The sequence below is a fragment of the Dermacentor andersoni genome, chromosome 6, assembly GCF_023375885.2.
Source record: "Dermacentor andersoni chromosome 6, qqDerAnde1_hic_scaffold, whole genome shotgun sequence".
Classification (NCBI taxonomy): domain Eukaryota; kingdom Metazoa; phylum Arthropoda; class Arachnida; order Ixodida; family Ixodidae; genus Dermacentor; species Dermacentor andersoni.
In genome coordinates this window covers 36,332,501-36,356,838 of record NC_092819.1, presented here as the reverse complement: position 1 = coordinate 36,356,838, position 24,338 = coordinate 36,332,501, and the positions used below count along the sequence as shown (strand labels likewise).

Below are 24,338 nucleotides of genomic sequence, written 5' to 3'. Positions count from 1 at the left end.
ATGCTTCACAGTGAAGTGCTGGCGGATCAACTCAGCGCCGTCCAGAGGGCCCGTGTGACGGCAGAGGGGCTCGGCCTCTCTGTCCCTACGTGGGAGCGGCCCGCATCAGTCCCAGACTGATCCCTCAGGACCTAAATAAAGTTATTCATACCATACCATACGGTTCTGGGTGGTGTGCCTAGTAGGTGCGTCATTGCGCACGTCAAGTCGCAGCCATCTGGCTGACAGGAGGCGTGGCCTAGTGCGTGCGTCATGGGCACGTGAAGGGGCAGCCAATGGGGAGGAGGTGGCGCCACGTCATGAGTGTATAAGATGAGCGCATTCATGACATTCCGAGGTCTTATACTTTCGCGGTATCGGTGTCGGCTTATCCGGTGGTAACTGTACGCCACTATGTTGGACCGTATATTGTGGCGATCCACTTCATTTTCCGTTTTTCTTGCCCTTCGTCGCTGCAGTTTGGATGGCGAGATCGGCCGCTCAGCGCAGAGGATAAGAAGAATGAAAAACGAACTTTGTCGTTACAAAATAAGGCCCCTGCTTTGTTTGCTGCTGTTAGCGCGTTTCATTCCAGCTTGATATACATCTCACATGAATAGGGACATCGCGGTCCAGTCATTTCCACATTGTCGCATTTCGCGTGCTTCTATATATGGATGAGACAATTGGGGCAGCAGAGTCACACGGGCCCTCTGGACGGCGCTGAGTTGATCCGCCAGCACTTCACTGTGAAGCATCGTATAAGAACGCGATTTTGAACAGATGGACGAGACGCGGTTGCGGCTTGCAACTTGAGATTCTATCAGTATATTTCTCGCGAGCGCTAAGGGCGCTTGCGCGAATCCCGGGCAGGGTCGCGCGGAGATGCACACATGAAAAAACTCAGATCACCTTTGATTTCGCTTAACTAAATTGCTGCGAACAGCCATTACGATGAATTTTCTCGCATTTCTTTTCCTGCTGTAACATTTTATGTCTGGTTCTCTCGAAGACCACGTATCCGCTCCTGGGCTGCTCGTTTTCGTGCTTGTGCATTTTTTGGTCACGGTCATTGTGCACTGATGGCGAAAACCGCTACGGAAGGCATCTTTCTCCTTCTTCCTCCTCTTTTCAATACTAAGTTTTGGCCTCTCACTCAGCCGCCGGGCCCGAGTTCCTTCCTCCCTACTTCTCATCGTTCCGCGCAGCCAGGGGTTCTCCGCTCAGCCGAGGACGTACTTGGGTCACATGAGCACCAGGAACTTGCGGGGCTTACTCACTGCCTCGTGGGTCTCGAATCTTCGATGGTGGTTCCAGGGTTTCAGCTCTCACTCGCTGCCTTGGTCGTGGCCGCTTCCTCGTGGCCTGGCAAAAGAAAACATTTTCTTTTTCGGGTGCCAAGCTATGTAATAAGTGTAAGTTCGACTTGAGCAATGTGCAACAAAAGTGCAGCTATTAATCTGAGAACGAGTACCTGTGTGCATTCGGTCAACAGACAAATAGGAAAGCATTCATGCACCTGCTCAAAGGCATTCGTGTTTCATAATGCACAACATTTACAAAGGAAATAGAAGTTGTGCTGACGCACAAAGCGATTTAAAGTGTCGATAAAGGGGAACTCTAGACCGCTTGCTAAAGTATACACATGCGTTCAGACGCATGCACAGACACAGATCGGTTTGATAGGCGACCCGTTCAAAGAATACTATAATTCGGCGCATAAATGCTGTTCGCGCATGGTTCGGTTAGCCGTCTTGCAAAATTTAATATAACATATATTAACCTAGTTTGATACCAGCAATCTCAAGAAGCAAGGCTAATGGAATCAAACCTATAGATTAAGAATACAGTGAAGCGATCGAATTGCTAGCCACGATAGATGTGCGCCTATGGCATTGTGCTGATGATACCAAGCGGAAACTGCCTTTGCCGACCGGAAAACGCCCATTTGATACCAGCAATCTCAAGAAGCAAGACTAATGGAATCAAACCTATAGATATACGAATACAGTCAAACCAATTGCTAGCCACGATAGATTTGCGCCTATGACATTGCACTGATGATACCAAGCGGAAACTAGCTTTGCCGACCGGAAAACGCCCATTTGATACCAATAGTTAATCGATTTACAGTGTTTAACGTCCCAAAGCAACACTGGAGCTATGAGATACGTGCCTAATTTGATACCAGCAATCTCAAGAAGCAAGGCTAATGGAATCAAACCTATAAGAATATACAGTCAAACCAACTGCTGGCCACGGTAGGTGTGCGCATATGGCATTGTGCTGATCAGTACTAACTGGCGGGTTTTTCTCCGGCCGCGGCAGCTCTATTCTGATAAGGGTAGAATGGAAAAACGTTTTATTGCGATAGGAATTATATGGACACTCTAAGCGAATTTTCGCCGTCGCCGTGGGGCTTCACATATATTTAGGTATATGTATGCTATATACTTATCCATGCCGCATATGATCGACCGTTATAGTGCTACACCATTCAATCAATATAAAGCTTCTCATATACCAGATCTCCCGTTATTGACTGAATTACCCTCGGAATATTGAGAATGGCAGCCCACAAGCAAACGTCATGAAACATAACATTAACAACGCATGCATTTCACCATAACTCTTCTGAGACTATTAAATATCAAAAGTTCCAAACAATGCCAGTGCTCAAACCTGAAAGTGATGGAAGTTTACTGGCGTCTGTTCATATTCATTGGGAGTGGTGCCACGCATATACGCACCCTAATTTCCCTGTCTAGAAGTAGCACATGGGGATTTGTCCAATATATTGGACGCTAAGTAATGAGACAGTACTCCTATGCATTCACCCTCGTAGAAACCCGCTGCCCATTGTATTGGACACCTGCTATCGCCATCTATGCCTCATTGACGAAAATACATCGTTCAAATTCCCAGCAAGACGCAGTTCCAGAATGGCAGCATTCAGCGGCGCGGCGTTTAATGGCACCTGCCGCAGAAGTAAACACTGTTTCTCGTATTTCTACCTACTTTCACGGCATATCTTTGATTTTGTATTAAAGTTAACACAACAGCGAACGCGAAGAGTACGAACTTTAAGCTGTTCACGCGCTTACTTTTTATCTACGCTTCCTTTGATTTCTCATGTCCATTACGTTGGACGCTGGGACTAAAGCCGGTCAATTTTGACCGCGCTTTTGCCACGGCCTTGTTATTAACAGCAGACCAGTACTCTTTGTATTTAACGGCTTGTGGACAGAATCGCGTCTCTCTTTCTTTTTCTTTTTCTTTTGACGCGATGTTGCGAAGAATTGCCGGAAAGAACATGTCGGGCAATGAGCTTTCCAGTATGGACGCCGACGAAGAAGAGAGCACTGGCCACTTCCCAAGGCTGGCTGACAACGCCAATGCTGCCCGTTGCAGACTAGAGGGCTGCAAAATGAAAACAACATTGTTTTGCACCAAATGCCGGCTCTTCTTCTGCATAACAAAGGGCAGAACATGTTTTGAAATTGCCCACAAGAAACGAACACAAGAGCGAACTTTTTTAATGAGCAGAGGAAGGCTCTTTTTCATGTCCTTTATTCACTACTTTACCTTTCGAGTTATTGAAACATCTTTATACACCAGTTTGAGGGCAATACATATGCGGTACGCCATTACATGCGCTTTGGGCGAAATAGACCGGTTAGAATCCCAATGCATGTCCAATATATCGGACATCGCGCTGAGCTAAAACTATCGGGGCTATTGAAAATATATTTAACGCCTTTCATCTTCATAACTCCATTGCCTTATTCTGAAAATTTAAGGAAAATCTGTACCCGGTCACCAGTCACCAGGTCAACGTCTACGGCAGTACACGTTGCGCACGCACGCACGTATACGCACACACACACGCATCGCATGCATGCACACTCACGCACATACAAATCAAATCGTAATCACTTTTTTTCCATGCCACTGTCGCGCCTTCATCTGAGACCAGTTATTTTCACGTGTAACGATCGTCCAGCAGTTGTGCGTCACGCAAGTTGAGGTCATGCGGAAATGTATAAATAACTGTCTTGTAAACTCTAAAGGCGCGCTGTGCATGCGCTGTTTGTTTTGTATCGTATAACGGCTAATGGCTGAAAACCTGCGCAAACTACCAAAGTGCGGGAATACAAAGGGCACGCCGCGGTAACTGAATTCACCACAAACGCACGAGCTGGACACAAACAGCGTACCGTATACATATATTTACTCGAAAATAGATCGAACACTATATATTGAACTCGCCGAGAAATAAAAATATATAATTCGAATATAGGTCGATCATATCTTTAGGAAAACGAGAAACTTTGAACATGACACACCTTCATTTACCGTAATCTCGGCTACTAAATATCTCTAGTCGATGCCACATGTTGCATCCTCATTCTGGGATTTGGGTAGCATCATGAAAAGAAAGAGAGGTCGACCAATGTCCGAATAAATACGGTACCTTTTTCTTTCCACGCTTAGCTGCTTTGAATCGAATTCTGGGGTTTCACGTGCCGAAACCACGATCTGATTATGAAGCACGCCGTAGTAGGGGACTCCGGATTAATTTGGACCACAAGGAGATCTTTAACGTGCCCCCAATGCGCGGGACACAGGCGTTTTTGCATATCGTCCCCATCGAAATGCGGCCGCAAGCGGTCGGGATTTGATCCCGCGATGTCGTGCTTATAAGCATGCAGCCCGACACCATAGCCGCTAAGCAACCGCGGCGGGTGAGCTGCTTTCTGTTCATGAACCTCGAGCAACAAGCCTAAACTGATATCATGGTATTTACAAGCTTCCTCACCGACCCCAAGGAAAGGGACTTGCCTTGTCCTTAAGGTTTCGCGGCACGTGTAACGTATGTGCGGCGATTAATTTTTAGGTAACTAACCGTAATAGCTTCGTACAGTGTCTGCATTAATCGGCACTTTGGGAGGTTCACGCAGTGACGTTTAGTGCAATGATTACTAGTAAACTTACAGCGAATTCCACTACAAGACGTTCCTCATCAAGCTCCATTTATTTCTACGCGTAAAAGCCGTTTATCAGTATACATGAAATCTGGTGTGATTGGCTTTCAAAGCGAAGCTTTCTATAGGTGAAGCATCCCGGACCATGCTGACCGTGGCTGCTGCTGCTGCTGTCTTACCGAATAGGCCATACAGATAAAATAAAAGAATGAAATACTGTACGTGCCCCAAGATTGGATCGAACCCCTGCCTTCCTGCGCAAGAGCCTGATACTCTAACCATGCTGAATACGCCAATTCTCGTTCGACCACGCACCTGTCGTGCCAACGCCGAGTATACACGCCTCTCTGCGTGCGTCGCGACGCGCGAGATGCACGTTCGCGCAAATGCGCATGCGCGTGCCAGTTTCCATTTAGCCACCAACAACGGAATAACACGGGCGAAAATAATAGTCAAGCTTACTTTCTTTCGCGTCGAACTTCCATCTGCGCCCACCTCACCATCCTCCCCTTGACAAACAGTAAACATCACCTTCGTCCTCGTGCAACCATTCCCTCGACGTCTCACAGTGTACTGTACGCATTCGCATGAGGCTGCTGTCAGCATTTCGAGATTATACCATTGTGAATGGTGTATCCGTAAACATAAACGTTGCAGGATGACAATAAAAGCACTTTTATGCATCGTATGTATTTGTATAACATTTAATTACCCGCTTCAGGAAGCCTTCGCGTCTCATCGATTCCAACATGTGCGCATTGGATCTGCGTTATAAAAAAAGAAGAAAAAAATACCACTGACCTGCTCACTGCCGTTAAAGTATTTGTCAATGTTTAAACGATACCCGCCGCGCTGTCTTAGTGGCTATGACGTTCTGTTTCTGGGCACGAGGTCCTGGGCTCGAGTACCCCGGCCGCGGAGGCCACATTTAATTTGATGGCGGTGAAATGCTGAAACATTCGCGGTACTTAGATTGAAGTGGCCGTCAATGAATCCAGGCGGTCGAAACTAATCGAGAGCCCTCCGCTACGTCGTCCCTCGTAAACCGTGCTTTCATTTAGAACGCTGTCAGGATTGGGGGCTCAATCCCATCGCTCGTGATCCGTTGTCAAGATTGGAGTCCGGCATGAATTAGAAGGTAGCTGGCCCATGCCGTCGTCCAACTTATCCACACTGAGGACGTTGATGAAGGGAAGGACTTCTCCTCATCGAGAACGAGGAATAAGGGTTTATTTACAGTATTTACATGCAGTTCATCAGTCTAGCATGACTTCGAGAGAAAGTACGTCAGTCTAACGCGACTGCTTGAGAGAGTGTCTCAGTCCAACATGACCGCTTAAGAAAAGTGTGTCGAGCATCCGCGCAACAGCGGCTTATAAACACTCGGTCCCCCCTTGATTCCAAGGGGACGGAAACGTTCGTCCAGTCATTGTAAACACGCCGCCTCTCCCCGGGACGGCTTACACACGCACACACGCACACACACACAGGTGCACGGTCCGGAGCCGACGTCAGAGGGGCTTTGTAGAACTCGGAGTTTAACCGGGTAGCGCGCTCGGGTGGCCATTGTCCTGCGTCTTGGTCGGCGCGTGGGAAGGGGTCCCCGACGACTTTCCCGCGGCAACTCCCCCGCTCGCGGCCGACCCGGTTGGCGGTGTCGTGTTGCGGCACAAAGCCTGCTTCGTCGAACTCATTCAGTCCCAATCACGACGAGGCCGTTTAGTTACAATGGCGACGAGGTGACGCCGTGGCTAGAGGTTTGCGGTGGCGCTCCAAGAAAAGAGGACGCCCGTTGGCGCAACTGGCAGGCAAAACTTGCATGTCATCGGGCCGTTCTTAACAACGCTTAGCCACGTAATTTCATTTGATATTATATTAAGTCTGCACGATTCAATTAAAGGGTAAAGCCAACGAAAGCTTGCTTAACGCAAGAGCAACAGCTTTTGTCGAGCGTGTCCCTTTTGGTTCATCATTGAAGTTACGCAAGTAGTCGGCTTTTGAAAAGCTGGACCGTCATTTACCTCGTATTCGATTCACGCTACGAAATTTTGCGTTTCATAGCTGCGCACTGCCAGACGCGCACTGCCAAATAAAGAATAAAGGAAAAAGTAAGAAGGCTTTGTAAAGAATGCGACTAAAACTCAAGAAGGAAGATATGGCCGGCCACAACGTCAGCCTTCGAGAAGTCGACGTTGCTGTAAGTGCTGCTGCACGTCTAGTTCAGATTCAGCCTTCAGGTCCGCCCAGAAAAACATAGGTCCAGACTTTGCACGTCACTTGATGCTTCCGAACGCAGCTGTTTTCAAGAGTTCGTGGTAACGTATTTAAAGGCAGTCTTGTTTGCTCGCTACCAGTACCCGTTCAGAGCTTCCTCTCGTTTCCTCTCAAGTGGCCAGATATGGCGGAAGGGTGGCCACGTTCGTTCGGGGCGCGTTTCTTGTTATCACCGTGGTCCGAGTCGGTTCATGTGCCATGTCGCCGCCATGGTATATGGTCCCCCATGTTGCGCCTTTGAATGCATTCTATATTTTCTACTTTTCGTCAGATAATTTCCACGAAGGAAACGACGACGACAGATAGGGGACCTTCGTTGCTATCTTCCACTATACTGGTCTCAAAGAGTGTATGCGTCACCCACTTGATCAGCGTTTCGTCGAGTCACCGGTGACAGTATCGCAAATTCTTCTTGTGGCCCACCCCTTAAAAGGCGTCGACTTGCAGCGGTTTTCTGCCTTTCTTCGTCAGACCGTCTCTCGTAGTGCCTCAACATGATCGGTGAGTTGGCCAGTGCGTTTTCTTACGGTTTCCAGTGTGTATTAGTTGCGAAATATTTGCTTTGTGAAATTGGGTGTCGTTAATATGTCGACAAACATTTTTTTACACCATACTGGGAAACTGTATGAGGCTACAGGGTTGTGCTATACCCGGAAGCCTCGCGACTAAGCGTGGCATGGACGAGTGAGTGCTACAAATTAGTGATGACAGCCTCAGTAAAAGAGCCACTCTGTATAGCTCAGTTTAGTTGTAGCTATGGGTTTCGTTGTACGGTCTGCAATAATGCGAAAGGATGCGCCTGTTTTGCGTTGCGGACAGTTGCATGTAGCTGACCCTGTTAATTCTGTGCTAGAAACTACAGAAAAAAAAAAAAAGAGCGCATAACGTACAAATTCGTAAATTCCTTCTTGGGAGTTCTGGCGCTGCAGAACCTCCGATGGAGTTTACGAATTTTATTTTTATTCTGCGAGGAAGCGTATGGTTCCATAACAGCTTTCGTGCTGCTCCGTCAGCAACTTGCTTATCTAATTCCCGACGCCCGGTAAATTGCAGATTGGGCGTATATTGTGTTTCCCGTCGGGCACTTGCGATGCAAGCGTTTGAGAGGTGGCATTAGAGCAGGGTGGTGGTGTTCGCTGTAGGCATACGTTTTTATTCTTGCTTCGTGAATAGCTTCACATTTCATTGCGGCTTCAACGCGGCTTGTAATTGCTGTAAGTTGGCGCGCGTATTGCCCATGTGTTTTTTTCCCGCCCCGTGCGTTTCGAGGTAGTTTAACCTTTTCGAAGATGTACGAACTAGCCCAAACATCGATCGTTTTAAATGGCACAATCCGCGCCTGCGTATTCGGCCAACGTAATGCACTGACATAATTTCATGTTGCGCGGCTGTTCCATGCAACCAGAAACAACTTCAATAGTTTTGCTGATGCCTTGGTCTGTCACCTTTTTCTCCCGAGGTGACAACGGCAGTGACAATCGGATGTGACGTGGTAAACACTAACTCTAATTGTAATATTTTTTTTTTCTTTCAGTAGCTTACACGCAAACCTGGTCGGTACGATAACGATGAGGGATTCACAAGTGGTAGCTATTCGAGCAGAATTCTGTGCAAATGCTAGTCGTTATGTCCTAGTCGCCGCAGTCTCGGTCGTGCGCCCTTTCGGGGATACTTCCTCCTGACTCGTGGAGCGATGTCTGGCACTACGTCCCACTGAAGTAACGTGCGTTCTTCCCGCTGACGTATGGCCAATCGGCGAGAGCAGAAGGGGATATCGCCGAAGTTGGTTAACCGAGAATGCCGCTGCAATTTTGCAGATGGTTAAAATGAGATTCTGCGCTTCATGATATCGCTATAGTATATACATAAAACGTGTTGGTATTTTCTTCAGATGCCACGGTAATGATAAATTGTGTGTACAGCTTTAAAGTCTGCAGCACTGCTCTACACCTCGATAGCCATATCCTGTTCATTCCTGCGTAAAGTTCTGCCAAAACATTTACGTTCTTTGTGACGGTTCGGCGCTTATATGAGAGCGAACATTTGTTGTGGTGTTTTGTCCGCATTGCCCTTTTATATATAAACACAACCGGAGATCATGAAGATGCCGGTGTTGAGGTGCGCGTCGTAGCTCCTTTATTGTTTCCGCTGCGAGATGCTAGGCATGCGCGCTGGCTGGGGTTGTCGGCCCGTAGACCTTGCGGGTCTCTTCACATTAGTATTTCATGGTCGCTCTTGTCCGACTGCGTTAGTAACGTTAGGTCAGCTAGCGCCCGTTCTGTAATTGTTCTTGTTCTGTAATTTTCGTAACTGCATGTCAAGCACATGGTTGCGTCAGTAACACTTGCAATAGCAGAGTTACTTATAGGCCGAAGCGCGCATTGCTCGCACGGCGAGTCTTTTCGGGATTATGGGCATGATTGCGTTTCGCCAGCATCGTAATTATTTACTTTGGGAGAAAATGTCTGCATCAGGGAAGCGCATCCGAAAACTCATTTCACGGTACTGACGGTTTTGAGAAATCATCCGGGTTCTCAAACTCCACGGCGACGTTATTTGAATTGTCACTTTACACTTCACGTCGCTGCACTTCTCTGCGATGCTTTATTACTGGATGACTGAAGTCCTGTGCTGGGACATGTCCCATAACATGACTACATTAATGGGACCCTGTTACTGAGGCATATCGCATTGCGACTTGACATGCAAGTACTATCCACCTACTAAGTAACCCAGCTGATGAAGGAATTGCGATATCTTCCGTACAATAGATGATTCAAGGAAATAAAATTCACCGGTGTGATGCCGCAACCCACTCGTGAAAACTCTGAATGCATCATGCTAGTGTGGGAGTCGAACCGCCCGGTCCTAGCACCTTAACTGGGTGTGCTTCCTTCAACTGAGCTAATTGGGGAGCTTCTACATGTACGAAGGCGCAAAAGCCTTCAGCTCCGACACATTAGCAGCTGCGCTACTGATTCACCAAAGCCTCGATTGTCATCCCATGCGTTCTCGCAGGTTCCTCCCTGTTCGTCCTGGTCCTGTGCGTGAGCACATGGGCACAGCACACGCCCCCTCATCCTGATGATAACATCGACATCTACGGCAACTTCGGCAAGGCCTGGGACAAGTTCCGCAAGGTTTACAGTGAGTGGGAACTCAAGCTGCCTTGCGTCTCGCGAGGCTCTATTCACTGGTGGGCCGTCCCGAGCCCTTACAGTGTAATAGCTCGGTGACGGAAAACATGCACGTCAAGTATTTACGGCACCTTCAATTTCAATGATAATAAAGAAAAAATGGTATCGTGTAGCTTAACGCTCCGAAACTGCAGTTGTTTTGAGGCGCTCGGATTACTTTTGACCACATAGAGGGTTCTTCAACCTGCGCATAAGTAAAGTGCACGGGCCTTTCTGCATTTCGCCTACATCACGAGACTCGAACCCGAGGCCTCGTGCTCGACAGCAGAATGCCGTAGACATTGAACCACCGTGGCGGTGTTTTCAAACCCGCCTTCAGAGCTCGCCCGTTGACGTAAAGTTCAGTTCCTACCGACGAAGCTTTTCAACTCGTACAGTCTGTGAACTATAGACGGGGAAAGTAAGGTAAATTTCTTCACTCATTTAGCGCTCTTCTGAGCAATATTTTGTAGGAAAAGTGTCCCTTCTGTATGAAAATTCGTTGATATCCCTGAAATATAAAACGAAGCGAACAGACGGGACTTGGCGCATGGTAACTTAGACCTTCCCAAGGATCTACATCTAGAACTTTGACGTTCACTGATGTGTCGCACTAGATGTTGCATAAGACCGTGCAAACCTGTGTCTTGAGAATTCAGTTCTGCAGCGAAACTAAAGGTGAGCCTTTGTGAAAGTAGGTTTAGGCAGTTTACACGCATAAGCAGAGATTTGCTGACACCTATACGCAGGCAAGCGTCGATGATGTTCTGTAAGGTGGAAAAGTTTTTATTTTTCTGTAAGCATGACACTGACCGCGAACTTTTCCGTGCGCACTCGCAGACAAGACTTACAGCACGAGCCAAGAGACGGTGTATCGAGAGCAAGTGTTCCGCAGGACCTTCCATTTTCTCAGGACCGTTGACGAGCAGTTCAAAAACGGCACACGCCTCTTCAGTGTCGGAGTCAACCACTTCGCCGACATGGTATGTGCTCGATTCGCGAGATCGGTTTCGAGGTAATCTTTTTGACTTGTTGTGTGTCTGGTTGAATAAGGTCCTCCAAGCAAAGAGAATTCTCTACAATGTCGCTGTGCATTTGGACTAAGTAGCCGCTGCTACACACAGCTGTGGAATGGCGTCGCGAATAATGGCCACTGTAATCAAGGGTAAAACGAACGCCGACCAAAATACATTAAAAGAAACCAAGACGTTTTGGCTCCCGTACGGGGGCCTTGATGAGCAATCCAGACGAGTTTTCGTCGAACTCTTGATTTCAACGGCCAAAATGTTTCGTTCGCGGCATCTGACGGGCGCCCGATCCATGACCAATGCGCTTCGAGTGCATTTTACCATTGCACTATACAAGAGCGGGCAAGCAGTTTTAAGCGCACGGTGCGACCATAGTCGCCTGTAACGCGACTTCCAAGAGCATGCGTCTCTCAAGTGAGAGCATCGCACGCGTAATGCGAAGACGTGGGATTGTTTCCCACCTGCGATACACTTTCATTGTCATTAATTTATCATTTCTTTAATTCACTTAGTAAGTATACAAGTGATTTCCCCTATGTTTTCCTTGGTGTCTGTTTGTTGGCTTCTCATGATATTGTTCAACTTCAGAAATTGACATCGCTGTCCACCGTGCAACTGATTGCGCGTTGACGAGATCAAAGCTTGTGAATGGGACATTAAATAGCGTCAGTGAATGGAGAGTTCGCACCTTAGTTCTGCATTTAAGGTGGCCTCCGATAGACGCTCAATAGCCATTCTCTATAGACTCCAGAGAAGAAAATCCACCGATGAGCTTGCATTCCCTCTTCGTAAGAAACTATTGAATTTAGATGCACATTCTTGGAAGTATACCGCGACGCCAACGTAACTTCCGACGCTTGGCGCGTTTTTCGACGTGTCTGCCGCGCCTCTGGGCAGCTGTCGCAACCGTATAGAAGCAACGGCCGCGCAGTGATCCCGGTGGGCGGCGACGTCCTGCCAGTGCTCGATAAAAGAACTGCGCGCAATCCAGTCGGCCCGTGGCGACATGCGCCATTTCAATTTCCGCTATAGATGGGCGCAGTCGCGTCACGCCGTGCGCTGTTTCACAACGGTGAGCGAAACGCGGAAGGTCGTTGACAGGAAGATACGGTTTCTGCTCGGAGATGATGGCGCTGGTCGACTTGTGCAACGCTCAGAACTAGATGCGGGAAGAATGGGGAAACGGAGTGCGACGGGCCTATAGAATGTCGGTCTAGACCCGGCTGCTACTACCACCGCAACCATTTTTTTTTCATTTGAATACTATGCACAGCTCGCCGTCATCTTCGCTCTCCTTTTCATTATTTTCATGCAGATCTGCATGATAATAATCGTTTTATTCCGCATTTCCCGCGGTGAAACAACCTTGTTGTGTCGCTTGTGGCTGGGAGTGGCGTTCACGAACGCATACTCATACCGTATGGGAATGGCCGACAGCCCGATGTGCGACTCCTGTGGGTGCGAGGAGACCATCCAGCACCTATTGTGTACTTGCCCTCGCTACGATGTCCAACGCCTCTCTCTGCAGGCAACTTTACGCCGACTGGACTCGAGACCGTTCACCGAGTCAAGGGCACTCGGACCGTGGCCACACCCGTCACTGGCTCGAAAAGCGATTCGTGCACTAGTGCAGTACTTGAAGTGCACGGGCTTAAGAGACCGTTTATAGTGTCCTCGTGTATGGTCTCTCCCACACCGTACTCAGTGCTTAATCTCTCCCTTTCTTCCTCTTTCTATTCCCCTTTCCCCCACCCCCAGTGTAGGGTAGCAAACCGGAGGCTGTTCTGGTTGACCTCCCTGCCTTTCCTGCCCTTGTTTTCTCTCTCTCTTATTCCGCCAGTATGCTGGCCTACGGGGTCGAAACTTGGAGAATGACAAACTTCAAAGGAGAGCTAAGGACAGCGCAGTTGACAACGGAAGATGATCTAGTCGCAGAGTTACTGGATGGCAAAACTCTTCGGCGGATTTTCAGAGGAAATAACTTTTTAACATATCCAAAGCGGTTGTTCATACACCGATTTGCCTGTCGCTATTATTATTATTATTATTATTATTATTATTATTATTTGCCCTGTTCGCTGCCATGTACGATCCATCTCGTCCAGCTCTCGCTTCTACTGGCGGAATTCGACGGGTAGCGTATTGCGCAGAGCTGCTAGCCGGTGCTCTGTCAGTGTACACGATTGGATCCCGAAAGAAAGGGAAGCTACAGTCGACTGCGAAGGTGCAATGAAAGTAGCGATGAGTCTGAAGTTTACAGGCGCAGCATCGGATCAGCTGACGCTTGACTGGGTATCTGTTAGAGGCCTTCGTCCTTTTTGTGGGCCCAGTTGGGTAGGTGATGATCATTATTGTCCTTTTTGTGCGAGATGTACTCCGACTCGAACTTTTTGTTGCTTCCTTTCTTTCTCTGTGACGCGCGCCGCAGACGCCGGACGAAGTTGTGGCCAACTACACGGGCTACAAGCCTCCCACCCTACAGCAGCTGGCCGATGTCCCGCTGTACGCACCGCTGTTCGGTGACACGCCTGACTCGGTCGACTGGAGGGCCAACGGATTCGTCACGCCCGTCAAGAATCAGGGGCAGTGCGGCGCCTGCTGGGCATTCAGCGCAGTGAGTAAAATATGCGATAAACTCTCGTTTACGTGAATGAATCCGACTGGTTTCGGGTCTCGCCAGCTGGTTGGGCAGGCGCGACCTTCCCAACTCGCTACCTTTCGCATTTACAAGGTGCCGTTCAGGTCAACCTAACCGATGGTCGCCAATCTCTGGTCACACACCTGCTGTTCGCTCCCCTCGAATCGCCGATGTTCACGCGAACCAGACAGCCGGATTATGATCCCACTATACGTCATGTAACAGCCGCGCAAATATGAGAAACGCAAATCCTTTTGGCGCGATTAGGCATCGGATAATTTTTTTTTTTTTTTTTTGCCGCTAGTGCATCAGTCTTCCACTCAAAAGGTGCAGCGCATACTTTCTCCTACGACCACGACGTTGTTCACATAAACTTCATGCTATATATGCGGTGCATTCGCTAGGCAATTTAGCTCTTTCACGAATTTCCTGCTCCAAAATCTTTTGCAGTCGGCTGTGGTGTCTTAACCAACGCGCCGACGATTACGAAAGGCCGCGAATCGGACATGCAATAGTCGCAACGCCGATGGAGTCGATTACGATAACGTCTGATTGTGGCACATCGGGCTTCTACATTCTTGGGGCGGCTCGGATTACTTGCGGATATTTAAATCCATGCTTCCTTAACCGTAGCTTGCGCAGTGCCATGCGCCTCAAGGTCCAGTACACTATTGACGCGTGGTGCATCCCTCGTATCGCCAGTGGCGCACGGGGCACGAATCGGGGCTCTCTCCTTCGTTGTCCGGGCACCGCATGCAACCCACCCAGCCCTTCCATACGATACCGACGAAGCAGTTGAAACCTTCAGGTACCTTAAGGTACCTGAAGGTGCCTAAGCTTTACAGTCCTCTCCGATCCCTTTCGTCATGTCTGTGGAAAGTAAACGTACGAGAGCGCAGCCCGAGGGTACGTGCGGTCCGATAATTAGTCGAGTTCGCTATCCCTCCATATTTCCTAACTTTAAGCATCTCACATTAGTCTTACCGCGTGTCCAGGACACCGATGTACGGTGAAAACTGTTTCTGCGCTATTTCCTTTCCTGGGCAAAACCTCTGCAATTAACTGGTGCTGTATTTCTCCTATCGTGTCCTTTCTTTTTTGTTTCTTTTTAGTATTTCCCTAGCTGTAACATGTGCCAGGCGAATACATTCGTCACATGCCATATTTCTCGCTTGAGGACGTCAGTGCGACGAGTGACGTGGTTTATCACTTTATTTGTTTACTTATTCAATCTCGCCTGCAGACCGGTGCACTGGAAGGTCAGCTGTTCAAGAGGACCCGCCGGCTGGTGAGCCTCAGCGAGCAGAACCTTATGGACTGCACGGGACCTCGGTATGGCACCAACGGCTGCAACGGCGGCCAAATGGTCGGAGCCTTCCAGTACGTGCAAGACGCCGGAGGATTGGACACCGAGGCCCGCTATCCGTACCGGCAGGGAGTCAGTCTTCGTTGTTTTCTCCGCCGCCGCAAACCAAAGTACTTGCATGGTGCCGCAAACAAATGTTTATGCTTGCATAGGCAGCTGCGTGTTGCGTAACTCGCATGTGCTAATCGTGCGACATGTGGCCTTTCATATTCGTAAATAAAACATAATTGACGGCAATCCAGTTACCAACTAGCCGTGCACTTCGTCACCGCAGAGAGTTGGTAAGCTACGCAGAGCGAGGTAGCACAGGAAGCATGCCAAAATCGTCGCTCAGCATTTGTGATGACGCAGCAATACATGGAGGAGTTAATGGCGTCTCAATAAGAAAAGGTGGGCTCCTTCTATACTCATTCCGCATGATCGTGGACTGCAAGCTAGGATGCGCACACATGTCAGTTGTCCTCTGTTCGTATTTCCATTATGTGTAACGAAAAACTGAGAGCGGGATACATACTCCACGGCGGCAGTATTGTATCCTTGAGCATTCATTTGTGCCTGTTTCTGGATTATGTGAGCAAAACCCTCTAACATCGTGCTTCGCTGTTTTTCCTCCCCCCTCACCCTGCCATCAGACCAACTTCCAGTGCCAGTTCTCCAACTCTTTCGAGGCACGGCGAGTGTCCGTCACGGGCTATACTCGGGTGCCACCGAGGAACGAGCGCGTGCTCCAGGACGCCTTGAGCAGGATTGGCCCCATCTCGATTGCCATCAACGCCAGCCCGCAGACCTTCATGTTCTACAAGAACGGTGAGATACCCCGCCTGTCCGTACCCCCTATAGCGTTGCCTCTAGGGAGCCTATACGTGCAAACGCTGTTTCAAGGGCTTGCATGCGAGAAAGCGTTGTTAATCGCTTTCTTACGGAAGCCACTCTTGCATAGCAAAGCGGCATCCGTGAGTTGGGACATGTCTTGAGTGGGCGTCGATAAAATTGACATTGACCTTACAGCTGGAGACTGTGTCGCTGGAGGCCTAGATCATGCGACAACCTACCGAGTTCGAACTTGAAAGCCAACCTACATTTAATAGGAATTTGATTTATATAAAGTGGCATCATCTGAATGAGTTGAAAGCTCGGCTTATCCGGACGTGTGTATGTTTAGAATGACAGCGGCCTTCTTGTCTGGCTTTGAGACGACAAATGCGTTAGGTTGGTCTTGCTGGCTAATCATGACGACTTCGAGCTAACCGATGGCTTCGTCTACGCAGGTGTCTACACTGAACCGAACTGCGATCCTCGTGGTCTTAATCACGCCGTGCTGCTGGTCGGATACGGGCAGGACAGGGGTGTGCCGTACTGGATTGTCAAGAACAGGTGAGCTGCTTCACTCGGAACTTCTCTTCATTCAGTGCACCACTACACAATCATACATTCGTAATACAAGTTTCAGACGCACACCTGCGAGCAAATGTATACGGACCACAGGGTCGCCGTAAACACAGAATTTAGTCGTCATTAACATGCTTAAACTGATATTGACGACTGTACTGGAAATTTCGGTAGGCGAAATTTGACTTCGAGTCTTTTATTTCAACTTGCATTCACAGGCAGAGGAGAAAATCATTCATAGCGCAATCCCTGGTCAGTATACTTTTGCTCAAGGATGTACATGTTGCGTCTGTGGGGCACGTTGTTGGGCAGTTTTTCAAAACGAAAATCGTGGGAAACTACTATGGGCGTATATTTGAAAGCTGGTATGGCTTTTCCATACAAGCATGATCCACGTCCTTGTTGCAATTCGAGGTTTGCAGATCATACATAATACGCCAGGAATTAGGTTGTCAATGCCACGCATTCTGCGCACGAACGCAAACTGTACTTGAACTTTTATTAAGCAGATACATGAGTGTGGGAAATGTGGCAGTTCTTCTTGTGACATTTCAGCCTACATTGTGCAGGTCTGCGTAAGATAAAATGCCGTACTTATTTCATTTATTCAACCAGCTTCAAGAGCGACGTCACCTTACCTCCCGCAGTTTGATGAAACTATTTGTTTACAAAGGGATACGATGACGCTGCCGCAAAGTCAAGTCAGATAATGGCTATATTGGTGCAGCAACTACCTCTTGCTCCACAGCAAACTTGGTCCAATTCGGTCCATGCATTTCGTAAATTTTTCCGTTCCCCCAGCGTAGGGTGGCCAACCCGGCTCTTGAATGGTTAACATCCCTGCCTTGTATGTATGTAGCTTAAACTGCTCTTTTCTTTTTTTTTTCTCCCTGTGTAGCTGGGGCACCGGATGGGGCGAAGCAGGCTACGTCAAGATCCTGAGGAACCGGAACATTTGCGGCATGTCCGAAGACGCTTCTTTTCCATCCATTTAATCAAGTCCTGTTCTCCGAAGTGTAACGTGACAATGACTGGCTCTGCAATAAAAACAGACATGACCATTATCTAGCTTTTTATTTGTTTCAGCGTTAATAGAGAGTTTTAGAATAGGGGCCCCAAACGTTTGGGGCCCCTGAAGAAATAGCGTCGAAGCCACTGCGCATGCGCGAGACGCAAACTGCGTTTGGGTTTTGCGTTGGGAACGCTATTTCACCGATTTAGCGGGAGCCCAAATAGTAGCGGCCCAAAAGCTTTGCGTAAACAAACATGGCGGCACCAATCGAAGCGACGGCTCTAACCTAGCACCAAACTGGGTTCGATTCGTGGTAACGCGTGAAGTTCGCAAGCTAGGAGAAGTGACTGCGATTGTCGCTTTCTCTCAACTAGCGTGCGTTATAAAGATTGAATCATTAGACGCCGCTGGTTCCGAATTCGATTGTGGATTTTATGGCTCGTAGGCCTAACACGGCCAAGCTTGGCTGGTGAAGGCACGTAAAGTTGGTTTGCTCAAAACAAAGCGCAACTAATTGTTTGCTGCTTACAGAATAACCTCTAAATTGTAATTAATCGCGAATACACGCAAGGCAAAATTACTATTCCTATCATAAGATAGTAGATTTTGTTTAATTATTTCTGATACCTTTTCTTAACGCCGTAGTGGCGCTGTCAGCGCAAGACGCTGTCCGCAAACGTAAAACCCTATTCTAAAACTCTTCACTCCTGCGTGCCCCAACGTTAACACCCGCAAAGATTTTGGGGCCGCAAACTATTGGGTCCCCTATTCTAAAACTCTCTAATGTGACCGCATATATTGAAAGTGGGGGGGGGGGGGGGGGACACAACATTTGCAGTTCCGCCCGAAAGGCGAAGCACCGCTTGCGATAGCAAATTAGTTGATAGCTGTACGAAGTAAGGATAGTAGTTTTATCGGCCGTATAAACTTGTAAACATTCGCTTCCTAACTAAATTAACAATGATAGAATATGTAAGCGTGACTCGATCAATGAGGATGTAGAAACACACACAGAGTGCACTGTCTTTGTGTCTGCTTCTTTCTACGTCCTTATTCAGTCGCGCTTACACATTCTAGTATGAATTAAAACAAACTAACCCGCCAACGTGATTTAACTAAATTAACCAGCACAGTGTTACGCGCGCGCAGGTAAACAACCCATCTCGCTCGATGGGCGCGGACACCCGCTGTCAAAATTCTGGACTGAGGAATCGCGGCAGCTTGCATATCTCGCTTCAAGAGAACGAGACGCCGAAAGCACAGCGCATACGAAGCTACCGGCACAACGCGCACTCTGCAAACATCGCAGATCGCTATGAAGATGAGGCCCGCGCGGGCTTGCACTTTGACCACGTCGCAGATCGCTTTCAAGGCACACGAGCGCCGGCAACGTGTCCCTATGGCGCCACCAAAGGAGTCTACTACGGCGTCTGCCATTCGCGCGCCCAACGCCGTAGTAGACACCGCGGTTGTCTCCACTCTCTGCGGAGCGGCGGGCGAAAGGGCCATCGAGGCACCTTAGCAGCGGCTGGAGAAGAACGACCCCGCCCCCCCCTACTCCTTCTTACATCCGAGCCTCGCGCACGACAAAACAGGGCACGCATCCGGGCCGCGTTCCTCGCTCGCGCACGCGAGATTGAACCGCGTTCGCCGGCTCACCCTTACACGCTTTCACTCATACGGAACCTCATGGCGATGCCGACGGCAGAAATGCTCCTGGACTATTCATATAATTGCTGTCGCAATAAAATAATGGGAGGAAGGGATGATGATGCAGTTTCTGCCGCTCAATTCTACTGCACTAAATCGCCAAGGGTTCATACCGTAGTTGAACAAAGATAGCAGATAATAATGATATCATCTGTGTATGATAAGTTCTATTAACGTACTTGAATGTTTCGTATGCACATATACATCATCCCTGATATATATTATATAATGTACAATATTATATCATATAGCATTATGTGTGCGTGTGTGCACGCTTATTAGTCCAGCGGCTGACTCTTGGAACTGGAATCAATGTTCTCGGTCACAGTCGAGGAAATCGAAATGGGTAAACAGACACACGTGGCATAGATTTATTACCCCATGTTTACATGCGGTCTCGTCAGGTGCAAAATGGCAACTTCGTACATGCGAGCTGCGTGCACTGCGCATGTGTCGGCGTTTCACATTTCAGCACACTCCATGGTCGCGTGGCTTATACCCCATTTCCCGCCGAAAAAATAAATAAAAAAACGTAGTCTGTCTGCTGCCTGAAAACGCTGTCTGTCCTCAGTCCTGCAGCGTGCAACACGTTTGACGAGACAGCCTGTCATACATTGTGCTGCCGCCAGCGGCCGCTCGCTTGCAGCTTAAACTAGAATTACCTTTGGTAGCATATACAGTAACTCTAGCTTAAACTAAAGACGCTAAAGCTTTAACTTGTACGATGGCGACCACAACTCTCGTTCCTTTCGTCGATTGCCTGAGACGACACTGAGTGTGTGGCGATCGATGAGCTTTCCTATACACCGCCTTTTCACAGCATAGCATATAGCTGCGCGCCTATGTACGTACAGTGCTCGAGTACTTCGTTTCACTCTAACGCTCAGCACACCAACGCGGCGCCAGGCGTCGCCTCGTTGTACAGTCTGCGCAGTGTTGCGTCGAGCACCTTGCGCCCTTCGCCGGTGAGAAAAGAGCGCAGCGCGGCTTGGCTCGCGTACGTCAACCGCCGTGACATGTGACCCACGAGGCGCGTGAAGCCCTTGAGCGAGGACAGGCCGAATGACGAGGCCTTGACAGCGTCCACGCGGTACGAGCCCGCGGGCATACCGTCGACGTCCAGGGGCAACTGCGACGTGGCCGGCAGCAGATACACCGTGGCCACGCCGAGAACGCGGACGCCGTTCACCGAAGCCTTGAACTTGAACGTGGCCGTCACGCGAGGCCACAGCAGCTGCAACTTGCGGTGGCCGCAACTCTTCGCCGACCTCGAGACGGCTGCGAGGCCGTGGAGGTGTCCCTTCTGGACAGACACGTGACCCTGGTACGCCGTGCCGCGCACAGTCTCGTTGATGAAGAACAGACCACCGCTGCCGGTGATGGTCCGGGTCGGGGGCAGTTGTTCCCGCAGCAACTCCACCAGGGGGTCTCGCGGCTGCCGAGACTTGGCCGAAGGTGCCAAGTAAGCCGCTTCTTCTGCGTACGTATAGAGATGACTGTACTTCAGTATCCTGGGTACTCGGTCATGCACCTTAATTGCACATGGGTATAGCTACGGTAACCGAAGCAACAAGGACTGACAGACGCTTGCGAACTGTGAAAGTATCTAGTCCTTCCTATTGCTCATGTTTACAGGCTCGCAATACTCGACCAACTCGTCCAACAGTTTGCAGACAAAAAAATAAAAATAAAAAGAGCGTATTTTAGTTTCCTCTTGCACCAGGCTCAACGAGACGCTTACATTGACATCGCACAGTACCTCTCGTTGCTTATTTACTAGACATTCAGATGAAAGAGCAGCGCGATAATTCCACTTGACTTTACCGACTTATAGCTCAGGTGTGCTAAGGACGCTCTGTTTTACAGCGAAGCTGTAGGTGCTTTATAGAATCGCTCTTCGCTATCGGAAAAAAAAAAAAAAAAGGAACGCACCAGTTCCGAGATGAACGGGATGAAATTTTAGAGGAATACGGGGATCTCTGTATATATCGTCGACAAGGAAAATTATAATATGAGTTATTTATGGGCCTGTCACAAAAAATGATCGGTCTTGCTGACTGTAAATAACACCAACTAGGATCTAGGATCCTAGGATCCTAGGATCTAGGTTTTACCTAGGATCTAGGTCGAAACTCAACTGAGAGCGCGGCTATAAGAATCTTTTCCTTCCCACTTCCCCTACCCTGTGCAGTGCTGTTGAGGTGTCCTCCTTTGAGAGACAGTTACGGCACTGCACTTCTCTCTTCCTTTCCCCCTTATAATCACTACACACACACACACACAGGTAAAAGTCGCAACGGAACGAAACATTGCATGCACTTTGAAATTCCATTTACGTTTAGCAAATGGTGAAGTCACGAACTAATTAAAGTGCGCACATATATAACGGTGAGACAACAACATATCAGCATGAAAACTAAGCGATGGATGGGAACGAACCTTTGCAGCAATGTGGATGACACTGCACGACATATATGGTAAAAGCTTCAGGAATGTTCGTCAATTCATGGGTCCAAATATTAACTTTTACGGCGGGTTGCACATAAATACCTGACAAATGAGTTTAAATATAAATATTCTCTTTGCAAGCAGAGAAACAAAAAACTTCGAGCTAAAATTTTGCGCTAGTTGAATCCCTCTACAAGGCACTGTATAGCCATTGAAAATTGATTTGCGAAATCAGGAACATTGAATTAATCGCGTCAGACAGTGCATTTGGCGGCGGTGGAAGAGTATGTTACATCTGTTTCATCTGTTACAGAGTGTAAAGTGCACAAACATGATATTACTATTATACTGTATCTGTGAAATCTTGAATTTGTTTTTTTTTTTATTGTTCAACTTAATTATTCATGAATTATCGGCACACTTCAGAGCAACGTACGTACCAATTTTGTCGAAGCTAAACATATGCAGTTTACGGGAGAAGACATATGTTTCTATTGCGGAGTGACGTGTATCTGTCTTTTATCGGGTATTTTGGCTTGTGGCATAATTTTTCTTAAAATGCTGGTAACGCAGATAAAAAACTTGCTCTCTAACGTCGTCAGACTTCAGATTGTTTTGCACGCTACATTCTCCTTAACCACATGACAATAACCACCGGTCAACACACGTATTCCAGGAAATTTGGTCAGTTTGATTGATCTGCAACGACTATTTATGGTCTGCCTGTTCACAATTTCAACACACAGTCAGTTTATAAAGAGCCTGCGGATTTCTAGTTTCGGACCTTTTATGAAACGCTGTGCACAGCGTGACCATTAACGTTCTGAGAGAGACAAAAATATACAAGGTATCCTGTAGACTGCACAAGCAGACTTTTCTAAGAGAGCTAACTGATTGAACAAACCACCCGCGCTTTCATATGGACCAGGGAAACACAAGGCTAGTTGGCCGTTTCACGTATACATGTAAATTCAGTGGTTAGTGATCAAATGCGCCATGAATATCTCACCATCGGACAGTATTCCCTGTGACAGGACGGGCATCCAGTGGCTGGAGAGCTGTGCCAAAAGCAGCAGCACCGCGCTGGTTGTGTTGAGGCGCTCCACGCGTTGGCTCATGTCGGCGTCTCGCGTGCTTCTAACCTCGCGCACTTCTCGGGCGTCGGGATGTTGGCTCACGATTCCGCCTCTCGTTTATATATCTCCTTCGCGTCGCACGCCGCCGGTGGCGACGCAACACCGCCGCGTGGGTGTGTGCATGTGCCGCTTTGGCGCATCCGCTTCGGAGGTCGTCTTGACGCTCGCTCGAGTGCGCACGTTGATCGGGCTTTCGGAAGTCCGCGGTCCTGGACGCTGCGTCAGCGGGCGTCTTTGACGCGGCCGGCAGCGGCATGGAGGAGGAGCAAGCGTGCTTGTGAGCGCTGGCGCGGTATATAGCTTAACTGATTGGCGCGCGTCGCCGTACGTGCGAGCGTGGTGTATAGGCGAGCGAGAGTGTATATATACGTGCGAGCACCACCCGCCGCCGCTTTGGTTGCGTGCTGCTGAAGCGCGATTCCGTACGTTGCTCATCCTGTGAACCGGCATTTGTTGTGGAAATGCTACGGGCGGATTTTGCCCTGCAATACAAGTATCGCCGGAATTCACTCCGCGCCATAGATGGCTCCCGCTGCTGCTATCACTGGCTGAGGAGGAGGAGGAGGAGGTCAGTGTCGCCTGTAAACGTCAAGACGTGCCTGTATACGCTTGACTCCTTCCAAGGCCACATCCTGCTATTGCGATTTCCGCACCTAACTTTAGCGCTATTCTTATAACCAATGTACTGCTCTTTCTTGCCCTTGGTATGTTAGAATGCGACTAATTGATTGATCGATTGATTCATTCATTGATTGATTGATAAGCTCGTCCTCGCACTCAAGTACAATACTTCTGTCCGTGAACGGGTTTATATTACGCCATGCTGTCGTTATCACCCGTCATGTGACTTTTCGGGGTATAGAGGGCACAATTGTGTTCCTACTTAAGATGACAATATTATAACGACGGTGAGACAAAACCAGTGTATTTAAGGTCATAATCACCATCATCATCATCATCATCAGCAGCAGCAGCAGCAGCAGCAGCAGCAGCAGCAGCAGCAGCAGCATTCTTGAGGCCGGAAGACCGGCGGGGAGGTTTCGGGCATGGCAAAGGCTCCTTTCACGTCGTCCTCGCCAATAGCTTGGTGAAGTTTTGGATGAATTTTGTGTTTGTCGGCACGGGTGGTCTTCTGTTTAGCGGATTCGCCCAAGGACGACGCATCGACGAGAACCGCTGGGGCGGTGGGGGTGTATT

At 48.6% G+C, this 24,338-nt stretch overlaps 2 protein-coding genes across 2 annotated transcripts; one reads left to right on the top strand and one right to left on the bottom strand.

Annotated features, from left to right (window-relative positions):
- Positions 1 to 7,637: 7,637 nt before the first annotated feature.
- Positions 7,638 to 17,899, top strand: LOC126522083 (cathepsin K-like). The gene is made up of 8 exons (XM_055066155.1): positions 7,638 to 7,739; positions 10,257 to 10,385; positions 11,255 to 11,397; positions 13,871 to 14,056; positions 15,324 to 15,518; positions 16,079 to 16,253; positions 16,715 to 16,820; positions 17,734 to 17,899. Exons 1-8 carry the CDS (start codon positions 7,733 to 7,735, stop codon positions 17,828 to 17,830), a joined length of 1,038 nt encoding a protein of 345 aa, XP_054922130.1. The 5' UTR covers positions 7,638 to 7,732; the 3' UTR covers positions 17,831 to 17,899.
- Positions 17,900 to 19,904: 2,005 nt separating this feature from the next.
- Positions 19,905 to 23,422, bottom strand: LOC126521883 (uncharacterized). The gene is made up of 2 exons (XM_050170611.3): positions 23,015 to 23,422; positions 19,905 to 21,033 (listed from the first exon to the last, which is right to left on the bottom strand). The coding sequence occupies exons 1-2, from the start codon at positions 23,121 to 23,123 to the stop codon at positions 20,441 to 20,443; spliced, it is 702 nt and encodes a 233-aa protein (XP_050026568.1). The 5' UTR covers positions 23,124 to 23,422; the 3' UTR covers positions 19,905 to 20,440.
- Positions 23,423 to 24,338: the final 916 nt, after the last annotated feature.